Source organism: Phocoena phocoena, chromosome 11 (genome assembly GCF_963924675.1).
Source record: "Phocoena phocoena chromosome 11, mPhoPho1.1, whole genome shotgun sequence".
Classification (NCBI taxonomy): Eukaryota; Metazoa; Chordata; class Mammalia; order Artiodactyla; family Phocoenidae; genus Phocoena; species Phocoena phocoena.
Window position 1 is genome coordinate 27,695,177 of NC_089229.1, and position 19,491 is coordinate 27,714,667.

Here is a 19,491-nt window from a genome sequence, read left to right on the forward strand (position 1 = left end):
TTCTGTATTTGCATAGAAGAGAAATTAGATATTTTATTCAATCTTGAATTGTCCTTGAATAGTTTTGTTTTAATGTTTTCCATCACTACTAGAAACTCCTTTTTGCAAATTGGGCTGCAGCAAAGACTGCTGGTTGTCCCTTAAAAACCATTCTTCCCTTCTTTTGTAGTAATGACATTTCCAAGTTTTAGTGGGTAAATGCTCACTGTGAATAAATACTACATCTCCCAGCTTTCCTTGTAGCTAAATATGACCAAGTGACTAAATTCTGACCAATGGAATATGAGCTAGAACGTAGGCACACTGGTGACTCATCTTGGGGCCACAGAAGAAAGCAGTCTCTAGCTAGGATGGCAGAGCAAAAGGACATAAGAAACCTAGATCCCTTGTGGCTTCATGGAGTAAAGCTGTCATATAGCTCAGAATTTTACATGCGAGATAAATAAACCGGTCTCTCTCCAAGAGCTGGCTCAATATCCTAACTAACACATAGGGTGAGGAATGGGGCTAGACCTTTAAGACCTGTTAAATACTGCTTTCCTCACCCTCTGCCACTCCTATCTGATTAGGTGAATGATCATTGTCAAAATGAAGTAGCTTTGTTTTCTCCTTCTAACTTCAAGTATTTTAACAAACAGGTATGAGCATCTTCTATGTCCTAGACTTCATTCTAGGAAATGATGATTATTTTAGCTACCGTTTATTAAGGCCCTAGTTTTCCACCAAGCAGTCAACAAATACTGAGCACCTCCTATGCATCGATAAGACAAAATCTCTCCTTCAAAGAGCTTTAATTATAGTGAGAGCAGATACATAATAAACAGAAGCAAGATTTTAGATAAATTCAAGAACTGATAGTGCTAAAGTAAATACGGGATTACGAAAAAGGACGACTAAGGAGGAAGACCGTAGGCATAAAGTTAGAGTATTCACATTTATTATCCCAGGAGTTTCAAGCTATGTGCCACACAACCAGATCTGAGACTTACACACGTGTGCAGTTCTAACTCGATTAGGTCTTTATTTTTTCTCAAAGAGTCTGGCCTGTGGGGTTTTCATCACACTGCTAGAGAACAGAGCAGCGTCACTGACTTGTTCTGGTTCTGCAGCAGCTTGAACAACGTGTGTTCTCTAGGTGCTACAGCTGCTGTGCCATCCTATTTGTCTGAACGTTACCTCTTTTTCTATTTAGAAATACCAGTCTGTGGGGAGTAATGCATTTGTGAAGGGTGTGCTGGCATGAATTCCAGTGGGAAGCTGGTTATGCTCCAAAAGTTATAAAAACTTGGACCTTCTGGGAATGAGAAAATGCACTTAATTTCAACACTACAGTTTTTAAGGCTAGAAGAAATTTGAAACATATTAAGCGGTAGATACCATCGTCATGGTTATCACTATCACCATCATCATCATCATCATCATCATTTACAGAAGAGATTAAGAGAATTTAAACAATTTCCCCAAAGCCCACAGTTGGGGCTAGACCCCCTAATTCTTGGTCCAATGCTTCTTCCATTCAAAATGATGTCCTGTTTCTTTTAACACTATTACCCCCACCGACACCATATCTCTATGCCAACTCCGAGCCAAAGTCCCAGTGACTTTAAACTTGATTTGACACTACTATATGACACACCCCTCTCTGATGAAATCTGACTAACAGCATGTGCTGTCAGACAGGAGCCTGGTGTTAGTAATGGTTACGTAGGTCATCCCCATTCTACCACATCTGACTCTACAAGAAACTTTTCCTGAAAAGTTGGGTTGAACCATAACGACTCCTTCTTAGGCCAGTCTCCCACCCATGCTTCCATGACAAGCACCCCCATCCTACTTGGTATGTGAATACACATCTGACATGGCTTTTCACCAAGAGATTTTTCATGGTCATGTTCATCCAGCCTCTACATGGCCTCCCATCACGTCCGCACCTGAACGCTAAAACTGACTCCCTGACCCACTCCCTCCGCCACCCTCAGGGTCATCTACCAACCTTTCAGGTAGATAGATAAGCACACTTGAAGGTCTTCGACTCATTTCCTCTTCATTTTATCAATCATAAAGCTCTCCTGTTTTTGCCTTTGAAATAGCTCTCACATTTATCCTTTTCGATCCACGCCCATTTCTAACATTTTAGGGTAGGCTGGGGGGTCTCACAGTTGGGAATTTGGTAGACAGAGGGAAGAGGGGAAATAAAATCTCTGGCGATTCCAGGTGGAGGCCAGCTTTGCAGGGACAGGCACGGGATTGTACACAGAACTGTGTCTTGCTTCATGACATTTGGTTTTGGTTGGATTTGGCTTTGTCACAATGATATAATTATTTTTGAAATTGTAAAAGAAAGGGTAGGATTGTTATCTTTCCAAACGAAAGTGGGAGGGGAGAGGTCTACAGGTGGAGAATGGTTGAGAAACACAGGCCCAGGCTCTTCCCACCCCATCCTGCGTCACTGTGGCGCCTTCAGGCTGGCCTCTCTGCTTTGGTCTCCTCTTCTAGCCATTTTGGGTACTGCTTCCCATAGCTCTTTCTCCAGCACCCTTTTAAGCCTCTCATCTCCCCGAGCGCTCAGTGGCTTCCTGTTGCCTGCAGTGTCCTGGCTGGGTCCCTCTGGCTTTCAGGGCAGTGGCTATGGTTCTGGAAGCCTGCTAGGGTGAGGCAGCCTGGCCTGGGTCTGGATGCTGCCATTAGCTTGCCAAGGGACCCTGAGCATGACAGACAACCTCCCCAAGTGTCCCCTGTGACATGGGATGAAATGTAACTTCTCTGCATAACTCACTGGAAGGAAAACATGCATGAAAAAGCCCTTTGATGTAAAAAGCTGGACATGTCTATCTTTCGAGTTGGCAGTTGTCTTGCAGGGGTTATGTCCCAAGCTGACATCTGGCGCTATCCCTAAAAGAGAGCAGGTTCTCAACAGGTGTGTACTGAATAAGGAATTACTGCCTGGCACCCCCCAAAAAGATCTCAGGCAACCTCACATCCCACAGGGCTTCACACACCGCAGGTGCTCAATCAAGATTTTGTGAAGAAATGAATCAATGAATGAATGCAAATCTTATTTCAGTCGGGTAGCCCTTTCTGATAATATTTACTGAGCCCTGACTCTCTGCCAATGGTTCTTTCAAGTGCTTATACATCCATTAGCTCATTTAATCCTCACACCAAAGAGGGGACACTGCAGCATGGGGGGATTGCTGTTAAGTGCCCCAGGTTACACAGGCAGCAAAGGCTGAGCTGGGAAGGGAAGCTGGCAGGCAGCCTCGGGGATCTCCCTCCTAACCACGCTGCCGTGAGCCTATTCTCTCAAGTGGCTTCTGCCTCCAAGCCTTTTCTCTTGCTGTGCTTTTCATCCGGGATGTCCTCCCTCCTGTCCTTTCACTGAACTACACCCTTCTATCCCCCCAAAGCCCGCCTCCAGTCCCATGGACCACATGAAGCCTTTCCTGGGTACTCCAGCATCAGACTCTCTTCTGGACTTAGACTGCAGGTCTGCTCATTATGGCAGCGCTTCCCAACTAGAGGGAAAGGATTATCCAGAATAGTGACTTTTCTATCCTCCAGTGGTACCTACACAATGCAACGTGTGTTACATAATAGGTTCTCAGTCAACACTGAGAGTATGATTGCCCAGCTCACTGGAGGAGTAAAATGAGGGTGGTAACAGCTGACATTGAGTGGTTACTATATTCCAGACCTTGAGCTAAGCTCTTCACATATGTTACTTCACTTTAACATCCAGCTTGTAAGACAGATATTGTTATCCTATTTTACAGAGAGAAAATGGAGGGCGTGTGGCTAGTTACGTCGTGGTTTGATCAAGCTGGAGTCTGTGTGACTCCATAGGATGCTCTCTGATTCACATCTTCCATCGCCTTGGCCATACGGAAATACAATTCTTGCCACCCTTTGACAAGCAACAGTTGGACAAATCACAAGGTAGCAAAGATGTTGGGTTTGTAAAGGAAGCCGTTATTTACCTGCAAGAGTTAATTTTCCTTCATAGAGAAGGTGTCTGTTGGTTGCTGACAGGATGTTTTCTGCCATGTGTTCTTTAAAAACGTGTTTCAGGCACTGGCAAAACAAGGGAGGAAATCAAAGAGATGTTGTTAGTGATGGGAGGACAGCATATTCTAGAAGCTGGGGCAATGTACTCTGTCTAGAAAGTTCCTGACATTTGGAAATGCCAGTAAATGCACATGGGAATGGGAAAGAATGGGAAAAATGCTTAGAAGGACCAGTTCAGGAATGGCATGAGGAGGTCAGCCTCCCCACACACAATGTCATGTGGATGAAGGCTTTACTTCTTGCTAGATTTTTAATTCTAGTGGGCAGCTGGGGACTCTGTAAGACTAGTATACTTCCACTTGAATGCCAAACGTTTAGAAAGGGACACAGGTTCTAATTGATCCTTTCTGTACCTCTGGAATGAAAAACCTTTTATCTCTATCCCAAAGTGGAGGCCACGCTATAATCTCCTGTAGATGTCTGCATTTTTGGAAATTGTCAAGCCACTTCACTTTTCCTTCAAGATCCCCTGAAAGACAAGACACATCCAGTATATGTTCAACTGCATGAGGCATTACAGCATAAAATTTAACCAAGATCCACAGGAATCATTTAGAGATATTGACCGCCCCTGGAGCCAAACCATATCTTAGGTTCATTTAACATACTTCCTGCTGTTTAAATGCCTTAGAAAAACTCGCTAATTTGAAATCAGCCTCTTGCAGAGAAAAATGAAGCTGAACTAATTTAACTCAGTAAGTTGGAAATGTATTGTGCATTTTTATTTCAATAATACTAACAGTTCCCTTAGTAGCTTTCTCATATTCCCTACATCACACAGCTTGTGATTACAGGAAGGAAAAAAAAATCAGACTAACAAAGACAAACATATCCTTTTGTCTTAATCATAAAACATATATTCACTTTATGGTAAGGTTGATTATTTCTTTTGGTAAGAACTCATTTTCTCTTTGAAGGTCTATATTAATTTTCCAATGTTTTTTAATAACATATTGCTATTGAGGTTTTGAAATGATTTTTGAAAACATGGAGGGCAAGTCGTAGACCCAGAGAATCACATGGTTAGGGAATCCTTGAGAATTCTCCATCTTTAAGCTTTAAAGGAAGGCCACAGGGATCTCTTTCCCCAACAATGAGAATTCATTTTATTGAGAAATTCCTAGAAGAGATGTTATCTCCCTCACAAACTTATCAAAATGAGTAATAATCTGCAAAATTACTTTAAAAGTTTTAAAAAGTCTGTCTTTAACTGATTTTTTTGTCTTAATCACTTGATAAGCTGAATTCTAGTTCCTTGGGTTATTTTAGAATTTCAACAAAAAATTTTAAAAAAGGAAAGAAACTCCTAAGTGAATGGTCATTTTATTTTTAAACATGCAAAAGAAAAAGAAATATGTCATTTCTGTACAGCTGGTTATCATCATTTTGAATTGTTCCCTTTTGATGCTCCCCAGGAAATCTTGGTTTATGGACATATACCATGAACTTCTTTATTTGAATTTGATTATACAGAGCTACCCAAATAAACTTAAGTCATCACAGGGCTTTCTCTTTTCCTATTCCCAAATTTCGGGTCTAAAGATTGCAGTTGGCATTATATTTAGATTGGCCCTGGATTTCAGTGACCTAAAAAAAATGACGGATGGTAATTTATTCTCCAGAAAGGCTTCCCATGCTGTTTACTCCCATTTGCTTTGTGTGTGGGTTCAGTATGGATGTTAAAAACAAAGTACCTTCATCATCTGGGAAGTAGAACTTTTCCTGCCTGAACTCACATCTGAAAACCTTGGAGACGGGGCCACGTCCTGCGTGAACTTGGAGTTAAGAGTTCTCATAGGGTTCGCCAGGATGTGACTGGAGCCCATTGTTTTGAGCGTGTTTGATTTACAATGCAAACTCAAACTGGAATCCACATTTCGGAAAGCCATGACCTCAAGGCAATGGAATTACCTCCTAGGATGGAAGCCCAAATGGTTCCCAGGAGCCAGACGGTCCCCCAACTCTTTGATTAAAGCTGACACTGGAGCTCTGGGTCACTCATCTCAGGGACTTACAGATTGACTTTTCCACCTTTTCCTTGATGGAGTAGATCATGATTTTCTCCGTAGAGTCTGTACTCCTTTTCCAGATGCTCTTCAGCAACAAGGGGTATCGAGTCAGCCTGTGTAGTTGGGGCCACTAGGAGCTCAGGTAGGTGAAGGCGTCTGCACTGTTCATTGTCCTCACACCACTGGGGAAGGCAAAAGCAGGTGGATCAGAACATCACTTCTCCTGTCAAGACACTGAGAAGTCCGGACACAAGAAACCCTTAGAGATTTCACTCAGTAATGACATGACACACCTGTGAGCTTGCTAGGAAAATTTATAAGCCATGGACTAGACATTGCTTTTGAAAATTCCATATTAAATTGTCATAGCAAGCATCTATCTACCAGTACTAAATTCAGGGTCTGAAATGGGTTTTTTCAATGTGCTTAAGAAGTATTATTGAATATTACTGACTGAAACATTGCTGCTTTCCAATTAAATAAATGAAAGAATCTTCCTTCAGATATCTTGCCTTCCCAGCAATGGTGATGAAGGAAGAGGTCATCAGCACCACCTATAACACCACCCCCTCAATCCTCCTAAATGGGGAAACTGATGTCAAGATTTGAATGCACAGGAAAAGTTTGAATTTGGTTAAATCCCCTAGAAATTGCATACTCCATCAGTGGCCGTGTAAGATGTATTAATACACATATTTCAGGCTTGTTTACCCTTGTCACTGAAGAGTTTAGTTTTGCCCCTTGCCTTCTCCTTTTCCCTGGCCCTTGGGGGAGATTTCTGGTTTTGCCAACTGTGCTCCCACTCTTGCTGCAATGCAGTTAGGAGAACTGAGAGTCAACACAACACAGGTAGACAGGAAAAGGAAGGATTTTTGCTTCGTGGGTCAGTTCCTTGACTCCTTTGTTGGAGGGAATCAGGATAATGAAGAGAAAATGAAAATAGAAGTTGAGGACGCTAAATTGTTCTACATGATATAGAAAAGAGAGAGGGAAAAAGACGTAGACAATTGTCAATAGGGAGAGTTTGTTCAAAGAGGCAGTTGCCAGGAGTACACACAATGGGGAATACATGAAAGGAAACTTTAGTAAGTATTGCTATGGGTGATACATTGGATTTCCATAAATGGTATTTTGAGAAATGCAAGCAACATGAGAATAGCTCCTCCATTTGTTTCATCTGCTGGACTGTTTCTTTGAATGTGACACTGTTTGAACCTGAGGGGTCCCAGCCTTTGTGCAGGTGACACATGACGCCTGGAGCCAGGTCTGTGGCTACCTGCACACACAGGTACATCGAGAAGTATTATTAAGGGTGTGCTCACTTCCTCTTCTCTCCGCCCACCTGCTCACACCATACTGGTCCTGAGTTCAGCTCTAAATGGATCCTGCTCTCACACTAAATATTTTTCTTGCTGCGGGCTCTCGCCTCTTCCCTCTTTCATGCTCACTTCAGGCCCAGGTTAAGTCCTGACCCTCATGACCCAGACCCTCAAGACCAACCTCAGGTAGGTCAAGGTACAGTCGGTTCTACTATCTGTAGGTTCTGCATTCTGAAATTCAATGAACTGTGAACTGAAAATATTTGGGGAAAAAAATTCGAGAAAGTTCCAAAAAGCCTGAATTTGCGGCCCAGCAGCAACCATTTACATAGCATTTCCACTGTATTTACAATATTTACATAGAACTTACCTTGTATTAGGTATTATGAGTAATCTAGAGATGATTTAAAGTATACGGGAGGATGTGTATTGGTCATATGCAAATACTATACCATCTTATATACGGGACTTGAGCATCCTCGGACTTTGGTATCTGGAACCAATACCCTGTGGATACAAAGGGACGACTGTGCACTGCGGAAGGCTCCCTCTGCTTTCCCAAAGATATCTTCATACATCTTTATGCCCAGGTGTCAGCCCTTGCATTTCAGAGAGGTCGGTACAATTGGCTCAAACCTCCAACAAGTCCAAAACTCTCTTAGATATTTATAAACAGATATTCCAATGGCTTCTTCTGGCCCCTGGGCTCCTGTTTGTACACATTCTGTTTCTTTGCTGAACAGCATGGGCCAAATGCCACACTTAGCCCTTTGGTAGGTTTCCTGTGTCAGTTTCCACTGTAAACCCACTCATGCCAAACATTTTATGAGTGTATGTGTTCATTTTACTGAAGATTTCAGATCATGGGGAGGGCTCACAGCCCACAGTCACCACCCACCATCCCATTTTGCTGGCTCCATTCTCTTCTTTGAAGGGAGAGAGCTCTCTCTCTCTCTTTCCTCTCCAACTTTCCCCTTTTTCTCTCCTAGCCTCGTGCTTTGCAATTTGTCCTGGTCTTTCATAGCCTGACCATATCCCTGGAGGGTCGTACCCTCCTACACTAGCAGCTTTATCACATCTCTTTTAAAAACATCCGGGACTCTTCCTTACAGGAGTTCTGCCTGTAAGGCAGATGACTTCCCCTCATCCAGCTCAAAATGGCTGTGATTCTCATTGGGGCTGGAAGGGATGAAGGGAGCAGGGACTGCAGACGTGGAAAGGCTGGAAGTGGGGAGGAGTGGAAAGAGGAGGTGTGGAGAGGCTGTAGTCTGTGGCCTTAGTGGCTGATTTCCATGCTGAGTCACTAGCAGCAGTATTCCAGCACTACCTGCTGGTCCTTGTGGGAGGCTGGGGAGTTCCAGTAACTGATTTCTCAGCAGCAGTTAGGGATTCCCTCAAAACACACAACCCTGAGCCACTGCTCCAAATTTCCATGTTGTAGGGAACAGCTCTGGCTGCAAGTACCCACCGGTGTTCAGGGTAAATATAAAAACACCTAATCTCCCCCACATATCAATCAGAAAAGAAACACCAGTGGTAAATAATTCAGACAAAGATCCAGGCAGAGATACTGGAAGCTTTTAGTGTTTTAGAAGGTCTCAGAAGAGCAAAAAAAAAGATATTTGATGATTCTAAAAGTAAAACTATAAGTTTTTTTTTCATCTCTCTATTGGCTTTACTTTTTAGAAACATTAGGGAAAGAAAAAAAATTCTCTGTCATGAGAGATTGGACATAAAAGTCCTTTTCGTGGATGGGTCTAGATCAATGGACCCTGCATCAGTTTTATAATAAATAAACTTATAGGTGGGAGATCAAGATGGCGGAATAGAAGGACATGGAGCTCAATGACGCCCACAAATACATCAAAAATACATCTATACGTGAAACAACTCTCACAAAACACCTACTGAATGCTGGCAGAAGACCTCATACAGCCAACACTGCGAGAAAGATCACCGTGTAACCAGGTAGGACAAAAGAAAAAAAAAGAAAGCAGGACGGGACCTGAACCCCTGGGAGGGAGCTGTGAAAGAGGAACGGCTCCCTCACCCTGGGAACCCCCTTCACTGGCTGGGAGATCAGCCAGGACAAAAGGGAGCTTCAGAGGCTCGACAGTGCAGCAACCAGCTTAGAGCTGGCAGGAGAGAGAGACACCAGCACACCTGGTCCTGGCCACCTTGCTGCACTCCCCAGCCCAAGACATGTGTCTCCTGGTATGAGTGGAGGCTGGGTGCTGAAACTTGGGCTTCAGTGGACAGAGCTGGGGAGAGGACTGGGGGTGACTCTGTGGAGAAGCTGGAGGGGCTGGAGTGTGGCCTGGGCTGCAACTGGGGCTGTGTGCAGGATGAAGCCTGGGTCCACCAAAGAAGCCCCACTGTTAACAAGCCCTTGAAGGGAGAAGTGGGGCCCCGCCAGAGCAGCCTCACCCTCACAGTGCTCGAAGTGGGCAGGGCTCCGCCTCTACGAATTCTGTGCCAATGGATCGGCACTGGTGGCTTTGTGAGCACAGCACCTGAGGGACATCCAGCCTGACTGCCTGCATTCCCATGGCTGAGGAGGACCTGAGGGCAGTGCCAGCAATGGTGTACTTTCTGAGCACGCACAATGGGTGATAGATGACACCACAGATCACACTTGCCGGTGGACAGCTCCTGAGGAGGAATACTCAGTGACTCCCAGTGGGAGTGCTCCAGTACTGCCTACCTCACACCACAGCTCAGAAACAGACATGGGGGCTTCCACCCCAACAACTGGGAAGCAGACCCTGTCCCAGCAAGGCTGTGACAAGCACAGAGCGAAGAGGAGGCCCCACTCAACGTCCAGTGCAGGCTCTGGTCACCACAGAAACAATAACACCCCCTATCAAGGGTATAACAACCAGCATACAAGGAGGAAAGACACGGCAGGCATGCATACTAAAAACAGCCCTTGCACCAAAAATATTAGACTCACACAGACTACAAAGGGAGGCTTTCACGTAAAAACAGCCCTTCAAGACCACAGTAGATAACTGTTTCTCCTAAATTCATAGAGTCAAAGAAATATAAGCAAAACAAAGAAGCAGAGGAGAGTCATTGACAGGAAGACACTGGATCTCACCAAAAAAGATACCCTGCATCCAAAGAAAGGAGAAGCCACAATGAGGTGGTAGGAGGGGCATAATCACAATGAAATCAAATCCTATAACTGCTGGGTGGGTGACTCACAGACCGGAGAACACTTATACCACAGAGTCCACCCACTGGAGTGAAGGTTCTGAGCCCCATGTCAGGCTTCCCAACCTGGGGGTCCGGCAATGGGAGGAGGAATTCCTAGAGAATCAGACTTTCAAGGCTAGCGGTATTTGATTGCAGGACTTGGACAGGACTGGGGGAAACAGAGACTCTACTCTTGGAGGGCACACACAAAGTAGTGTGCGCACTGGGACCCAGGGGAAGGAGCAGTGACCCCATAGGAGACTGAACCAGACCTACCTGCTAGTGTTGGAGGGTCTCCTGCAGAGGCAGGGGGTGGCTGTGTCTCACCGTGAGGATAAGGACACTGGCAGCAGAAGTTCTGGGAAGTACTCCTTGGCATGAGACTTCCCAGAGTCTGCCATCAGCCCAACCAGAGAGCCCAGGTAGGCTCCAGTGTTGGGTCGCTGCAGGCCAACAACCAACAGGGAGGGTACCCAGCCCCACCCATCCGCAGTCAAACGGATTAAAGTTTTACTGAGTTCTGCCCACCAGAGCAACAGTCAGCTCTACCTACCACCAGTCCCTCCCATCAGGAAACTCACACAAGCCTCTTAGATAGCCTCATCCACCAGAGGGCAGACAGCAGAAGCAAGAAGAACTACAATCCTGCAGCCTGGGGAACAAAAACCACATTCACAGAAAGATAGACCAGATGAAAAAGCTGAGGGCTATGTACCAGATGAAGGAACAAGATAAAACCCCAGAAAAACAACTAAATGAAGTGGAGATAGGCAACCTTCCAGAAAAAGAATTCAGAATAATGATAGTGAAGATTATCCAGGACCCTGGAAAAAGACTGGAGGCAAAAATTGAGAAGATGCAAGAAATGTTTCACAAAGACCTAGAAGAATTAAAGAACAAACAAACAAATGAACAATACAATAAGTGAAATGAAAATACACTAGAAGGAATCAACAGCAGAATAACTGAGGCAGAGGAACGGATAAGTGATCGGGAAGATAGAATGGTGGAATTCACTGCCACATAACATAATAAAGAGAAAAGAATGAAAAGAAATGAAGACAGCCTAAGAGACCTCTGCGACAAAATTAAACACAACAACATTCGCATTATAGGGGTCCCAGAAGGAGAAGAGAGAGAGAAAGCACCCAAGAAAATATCTGAAGAGATTATAGTTGAAAACTTCCCTAATGTGGGAAAGGAAATAGCCACCCAAGTCCAGGAAGCACAGAGAGTCCCATACAGGATAATCCCAAGGAGAAACATGCCAAGACACACAGTAAACAAATTGGCAAAAATTAAAGACAAAGAAAAATTATTGAAAGCAGCAAGGGAAAAACGACAAATAACATACAAGGGAACTCCCGTAAGGTCAACAGCTGATTTCTCAGCAGAAACTCTACAAGCCAGATGGGAGTGGCAGGACATATTTAAAGTGACGAAAGGGAAGAACCTAAAACCAAGATTACTCTACCCAGCAAGGATCTCATTCAGATTCAATGGAGAAATCAAAAGCTTTACAGACAAGCAAAAGCTAAGACAGTTCAGCTCCACCAAACCATCTCTACAACAAATGCTAAAGAAACTTCTCTAAGTGGGAAACACAATAGAAGAAAAGGACCTACAAAAACAAACCCAAAACAATTAAGAAAATGGTAATATGCACATACATACTGATAATTACCTTAAACGTGAATGGATAAATGCTCCAACCAAAAGACACAGGCTCACTGAATGGATATAAAAAGAAGACCCATCTATATGCTGTCTACAAGAGACCCACTTCCAACCTAGGGACAGATATAGACTGAAAGTAAGGGGATGGAAAAAGATACTCCATGCAAATGGAAATCAAAAGAAAGCTGGAGTAGCAACCCTCATTGCAAATAAAATAGAATTTAAAATAAAGAATGTTACAAGAGACAAGGAAGGACACTACATAATGATCAAGGAATCCATCCAAAAAGAAGATATAACAATTACAAATATACATGCACCGAACATAGGAGCACCTCAATACATAAGGCAACTGCTAACAGCTATAAAAGAGGAAATCAACAGTAACACAATAATAGTGGGGGACTTGAACACCTCACTTACACCAATGGACAGATCATACAAACATAAAATTAATAAGGAAACACAAGCTTTAAGTGACACTATACACCAAATAGATTAAATGATATATATGGACACTGCATCCCAAAACAGCATATTACACTTTCTTCTCAAGTGCACAGAGAACATTCTCCAGGATAGATCACATCTTGTGTCACAAATCAAGCCTTAGGAAATTTAAGAAAACTGAAATGATATCAAGCAACTTTTCTGACCACAACACTGTGAGATGAGAAATCAGTTACAGGGAAAAAAAAATGTAAAAAACACAAACACATGAAGGCTAAACAATACATTACTAAATAACCAAGAGATCACTGAAGAAATCAAAGAGGAAATCAAAAAATACCTAGAGACAAATGACAATGAAAACACGATGATCCAAAACCTATGGGATGCAGTAAAAGCAGTTCTAAGAGGGAAGTTTATAGCAATACAATCCTATCTCAAGAAACAACAAACATCTCAAATAAACAACCTAACCTTACACCTAAAGGAACTAGAGAAAGAATAACAAACAAAACCCAAAGTTAGTAGAAGGAAAGAAATCATAAAGATCAGAACAGAAATAAATGAAATAGAAACAAAGAAGACAATAGCAAAGATCAATAAAACTAAAAGCTGGTTCTTTGAGAAGATAAACAAAATTGATAAACCTTTAGCCAGACTCATCAGGAAAAAGAGGGAGAGGACTCAAATCAATAAAATTAGAAAGGAAAAAGGCAAAGTTACAACAGACACCGCAGAAATACAAAGCATCCTAAGAGACTAATACAGGCAACGCTATGCCAATAAAATGGACAACCTGGAAGAAATGAACAAATCCTTAGAAAGGTATAATCTTCCAAGACTGAACCAGAAAGAAGAGAGAATATTAACAGACCAATCACAAGTAATGAAATTGAACGTGTGATTAAAATCTTCCAACAGGGGCTTCCCTGGTGGCAGAGTGGTTGAGAGTCCACCTGCCGATGCAGGGGACACAGGTTCGTGCCACAGTCTGGGAAGATCTCACATGTCGTGGAGCGGCTAGGCCTGTGAGCCATGGCCGCTGAGCCTGAGGATCCGGAGCCTGTGCTCCGCAACGGGAGAGGCCACAGCAGTAAGAGGCCCTCGTACCGCAAAAATAAATAAATAAATAAATAAAAAGAGGGAGAGGACTCAAATCAATAAAATTAGAAATGAGAGGGAGAGGAGCTTCAAGATGGCAGAAGAGTAAGACGTGGACATCACCTTCCTCCCCACAAGTACATCAGAAATACATCTACACGTGGAACAACTCCTACAGAACACCTACTGAACGCTGGCAGAAGACCTCAGACCTCCCAAAAAGCAACAAACTTCCCAAGTACCTAGGTAGGGCAAAAGAAAAAGAAAACACAGAGACAAAAGAATAGGGATGGGGCCTGCACCAGTGGGAGGGAGCTGTGAAGGAGGAAAGGTTTGCACACACTAGGAAGCCCCTTTGCAGGCGGAGACTGCGGGTGGCAGAGGGGGGAAGCTTCGGAGCCACAGAGGAAAGTGCAGCAACAGGGGTGCGGAGGGCAAAGCACAGAGATTCCCGCACAGCGGATTGGTACCGACCAGCACTCACAAGCCGGAGAGGCTTGTCTGCTCACCTGCCAGGATGGGTGGGGGCTGGGAGCTGAGGCTCAGGCTTCGGAGGCAGATCCCAGGGACAGGACTGGGATTGGCTGTGTGAACACAGCCTGAAGGGGGCTAGTGTGCCACAGCTACCCAGGAGGGAATCCGGGAAAAAGTCTGGGCCTGCCTAAGAGGCAAGAGACGATTGTTTCTGGGTGCGCAAGGAGAGGGGATTCAGAGCACCACCTAATCGAGCTCCAGAGATGGGTGCAAGCCACGGCTAATAGCACAGACACCAGAGACAGGCGGGAAATGCTAAGGCTGCTGCTGCAGCCATCAAGAAGCCTGTGTGCAAGCACAGGTCAGAAGCCACACCTCCCCTCCCAGGAGGCTGTGCAGCCCACCACTTCCAGGGTCCCGTGATCCAGGGACAACTTCCCCGGGAGAACACAGGGCACACCTCACACTGGTGCAATGTTATGTTGGCCTCTGCTGCCGCAGGCTCGCCCCACACACTGTACCCCTCCCTCCCCCCTACCTGAGTGAGCCAGAGCCCCCATATCAGCTGCTCCCTTAACCCTGTCCTGTTTGAGAGAAGAACAGACACCCTCAGGCAACCTACACACAGAGGCGGGGCCAAATCCAAAGGTGAACCCCAGGAGCTGTGCGAACAAAGAAGAGAAAGGGAAATCTCTCCCAGCAACCTCAGGAGGAGCAGATTAAATCTCCATAATCAACTTGATGTACCCTGCATCTGTGGAATACCTGAACAGACAATGAATCATCCCAAATTGAGGAGGGAGCAACGATATACACATTTTTTTCCCTTTTTGTGAGTGTGTATGTGTATGCTTCTGTGTGTGATTTTTGTCTGTATAGCTTTGCTTTAACCATTTGTCCTAGGGTTGTGTCTGTACATTTTTTTCGTTATTTTTTGCTTTTGTTTTCTCTTAGTATAGTTTTTAGTGCTTGTTATCATTGGTGGATTTGTTCTTTGGTTTGGTTGCTCTCTTCTTTCTTTTTATTACTGAAAAAAATTTTTAAATAATTATTTATTTTAATAACTATTTTATTTTATCTTCTTCTTTCTTTCTTTCTTTGTTTTTTCTACCTTTTATTCTGAGCCGTGTGGAGGACAGGCTCTTGGTGCTCCAGCCAGGCATCAGGGCTGTGCCTCTGAGGTGGGAGAGCCAACTTCAGGACACTGGTCCACAAGAGACCTCCCAGCTTCATGTAATATCAAATGGCAAAAATCTCCCAGAGATTTCCATCTCAAGACCCAGCTCCACTCAATGACCAGCAAGCTACAGTGCTGGACACCCTATGCCAAACAACTAGCAAGACAGGAATACAACCCTACCCATTAGCAGAGAGGCTGCCTAAAATCATAATGAGGCCACAAACACCCCAAAACACACCCCCAGACATGGACCTGCCCACCAGAAAGACAAGATCCAGCCTCATCCATCAGAACACAGGCACTAGTCCACTCCACCAGGAAGCCAACACAACCTACTGAACCAACCTTAGACACTGGGGGCAGACACTAAAAATAAGGGGAACTACAAACCTGCAGCCTGAGAAAAGGAGACCTCAAACACAGTAAATTAAGCAAAATGAGAAGACAGAGAAACACACAGCAGAGGAAGCAGCAAGGTAAAAATGCACCACACCTAACAAATGAAGAGGAAATAGGCAGTCTACCTGAAAAAGAATTCAGAATGATAGTAAAGATGATCCAAAATCTTGGAAATAGAATGGAGAAAATACAAGAAACGTTTAACAAGGACCTAGAAGAAATAAAGAGCAAACAAACAGTGATGAACAACACAATAAATGAAATGAAAAGTACTCTAGAAGGGATCAATAGCAGAATAACTGAAGCAGAAGAACGGATAAGTGACCTGGAAGATAAAATAGTGGAAATATCTACTGCAGAGCAGAATAAAGAAAAAAGAATGAAAAGAACTGAGGACAGTCTCAGAGACCTCTGGGACAACATTAAATGCACCAACATTCGAGTACAGGGATTCCAGAAGAAGAAGAGGAATAGAAAGGAACTGAGAAAATACTTGAAGAGATTATAGTTGAAAACTTCCCTAATATGGGAAAGGAAATAGTTAATCAAGTCCAGGAAGCACAGAGAGTCCCATACAGGATAAATCTAAGGAGAAACATGCCAAGACACATATGAATCAAACTTTCTAAAATTAAATACAAAGAAAAAATATTACAAGCAGCAAGGGAAAGACAACAAATGACATACAAGGGAATCCCCATAAGGTTAACAGCTGATGTTTCAGCAGAAACACTGCAAGCCAGAAGGGAGGGGAAGGGCATATAAAAAGTGATGAAGGGGAAAAACCACCAACCAAGATTACTCTACCCAGCAAAGATCTCATTCAGATTTGACAGAGAAATTAAAACCTTTACAGACAAGCAAAAGCTAAGAGAATCCAGCATCACCAAACCACATTTTAAACAAATGCTAAAGGAACTTAGCTAGGCAGGAAACACAAGAGAAGGAAAAGACCTACAATAACAAACCCAAAACAATTAAGAAAATGGTAATAGGAACATACATATAGATAACTACTTTAAACGTAAATGAATTAAATGTTCTAACCAAAAGACATAGACTGGCTGAATGAATACAAAAACAAGACCCGTACATATGCTGTCTACAAGAGACCCACTTCAGACCCAGGGACACATACAGACTGAAAGTGAGGGGATGGAAAAAGATATTCCATGCAAATAGAAATCAAAAGAAAGCTGAAGTAGCAATACTCATACCAGACAAAATAGACTTTAAAACAAAGACTATTACAAGAGACAAAGAAAGACACTACATAATGATCAAGGGATCAATCCAAAAAGAAGATGACAATTGTAAATATATATGCACCCAACATAGGAGCACCTCAATACATAAGGTAAATACTAACAGCCATAAAAGGGTAAATCAACAGTAACACAACCATAGTAGGGGACTTTAACACCCCACTTTCACCAAGGGACAGGTTATCTAAAATGAAAATAAATAAGGAAACACAAGCTTTAAATGATACATTAAAGAAGATGGACTTAATTGATATTTATAGGATATTCCATCCGAAAACAACAGAATACACTTTCTTCTCCAGTGCTCACGGAACATTCTCCAGGATAGATCATATCTTGGCTCACAAATTAAACCTTGGTAAATTTAAGAAAATTGAAATCGTATTAAGTATCTTTTCCGACCACAACACTATGAGACTAGATATCAATTACAGGAAAAAATCTGTAAAAAATATGAACACATGGAGGCTAAACAATACACTACTTAATAACCAAGAGATCACTGAAGAAATGAAAGAGAAAATAAAAAAATAACTAGAGACAAATGACAATGAAAACACGACAACCCAAAACTTACTGGATTCAACAACAGCAGTTCTAAGAGGGAAGTTTATAGCAATACAATCCTACCTTAAGAAATAAGAAACAGCTAAAATGAACAACCTAACCGTACACCTAAAGCAATTCGAGAAAGAAGAACAAAAAACCCCAAAAGTTAGAAGAAGGAAAGAAATCGTAAAGATCAGATCAGAAATAAATGAAAAAGAAATGAAGGAAACTATAGCAAAGATATTAAAACTAAAAGCTTGTTCAACCATTAGCCAGACTGATCAAGAAAAAAAGGGAGAAGACTCAAATCAGTAGAATTAGAAATGAAAAAGGAAAAGTAACAATTAACAAAGGATCATGAGAGATTACTACAAGCAACTATATGCCAATATAATGGACAACCTGGAAGAAATGGACAAATTCTTAGAAATGCACAACCTGCCAAGACTGAATCAGGAAGAAATAGAAAATATGAACAGACCAATCATAAGCACTGAAATCGAAACTGTGATTAAAAATCTTCCAACAAACAAAAGCCCAGGACCAGATGGATTCACAGGCGAATTCTACCAAACATTTAGAGAAGAGCTAACATCTATCCTTCTCAAACTCTTCCAACATACAGCACAAGGAGGAACACTCCCAAACTCATTCTATGAGGCCACCATCACCCTGATAATAAAACCAGACAAGGATGTCACAAAGAAAGAAAACTACAGGCCAATATCACTGATGAACACAGATGTAAAAATCCTCAACAAAATATTAGCAAACAGAATCGAACAGCACATTAAAAGGATCATACACCATGATCCAGTGGGATATATCGCAGGAATGCAAGGATTCTTCAATATATGCAAATCAATCAACATGATACACCATATTAAAAATCTGAAGGAGAAAAACCATATGATCATCTCAATAGATGCAGAAAAAGCTTTTGACAAAATTCAACAACAATTTATGATAAAAATCCTCCAGAAATTAGGCACAGAGGGAACTTTCCTCAACATAATAAAGGCCATATATGACAAACCCACAGACAACATCGTCCTCAATGGTGAAAAACTGAAACCATTTTCACTAAGATCAGGAAGAAGACAAGGTTGCCCACTCTCACCACTATTATTCAACATAGTTTTGGAAGTTTTAGCCACAGCAATCAGAGAAGAAAAAGAAACAAAAGGAATCCAAATCAGAAAAGAAGTAAAGCTGTCATTGTTTGCAGATGACATGATACTACACATAGAGAATCCTAAAGATGCTACCAGAAAACTACTGGACCTAATCAATGAATTTGGTAAAGTAGCAGCATACAAAATTAGTGCACAGAAATCTCTGGCATTCCTATACACTAATGATGAAAAATCTTAAAGTAAAATTAAGAAAACACTTCCATTTACCATTGCAACAAAAAGAATAAAGTATGTAGTAATAAACCTACCTAAGGAGAATAAAGCCCTGTATGCAGAAAATCATAAAACACTGATGAAAGAAATTAAAGATGATACAAATAGATGGAGAGATATACCATGTTCTTGGATTGGAAGAATCAACACTGTGAAAATGACTATACTACCCAAAGCAATCTACAGATTCAACGCAATCCCAATCAAACTACCAATGGAAATTTTCACAGAACTAGAACAAAAAATTTCACAATTTGTATGGAAACACAAAAGATCTCGAATAGCCAAAGCAATCTTTGGAAAGATAAATGGAGCTGGAGGAATCAGACTCTCTGACTTCAGACTACCCTACAAAGCTACAGTAATCAAGACAGTATGGTACTGGCACAAAAACAG

The 19,491-nt window shown here is 42.5% G+C and overlaps 1 protein-coding gene across 1 annotated transcript in view; it reads right to left on the reverse strand.

Annotated features, from left to right (window-relative positions):
* PLEKHG7 (pleckstrin homology and RhoGEF domain containing G7) overlaps positions 1 to 19,491 on the reverse strand; it is an 80,758-nt gene that overhangs the window by 10,166 nt on the left and 51,101 nt on the right. The window contains 4 exon segments of the mRNA XM_065888151.1: positions 3,978 to 4,071; positions 4,419 to 4,534; positions 6,081 to 6,195; positions 6,197 to 6,256. Coding sequence (XP_065744223.1) covers positions 3,978 to 4,071; positions 4,419 to 4,534; positions 6,081 to 6,195; positions 6,197 to 6,256 — 385 coding nt within the window.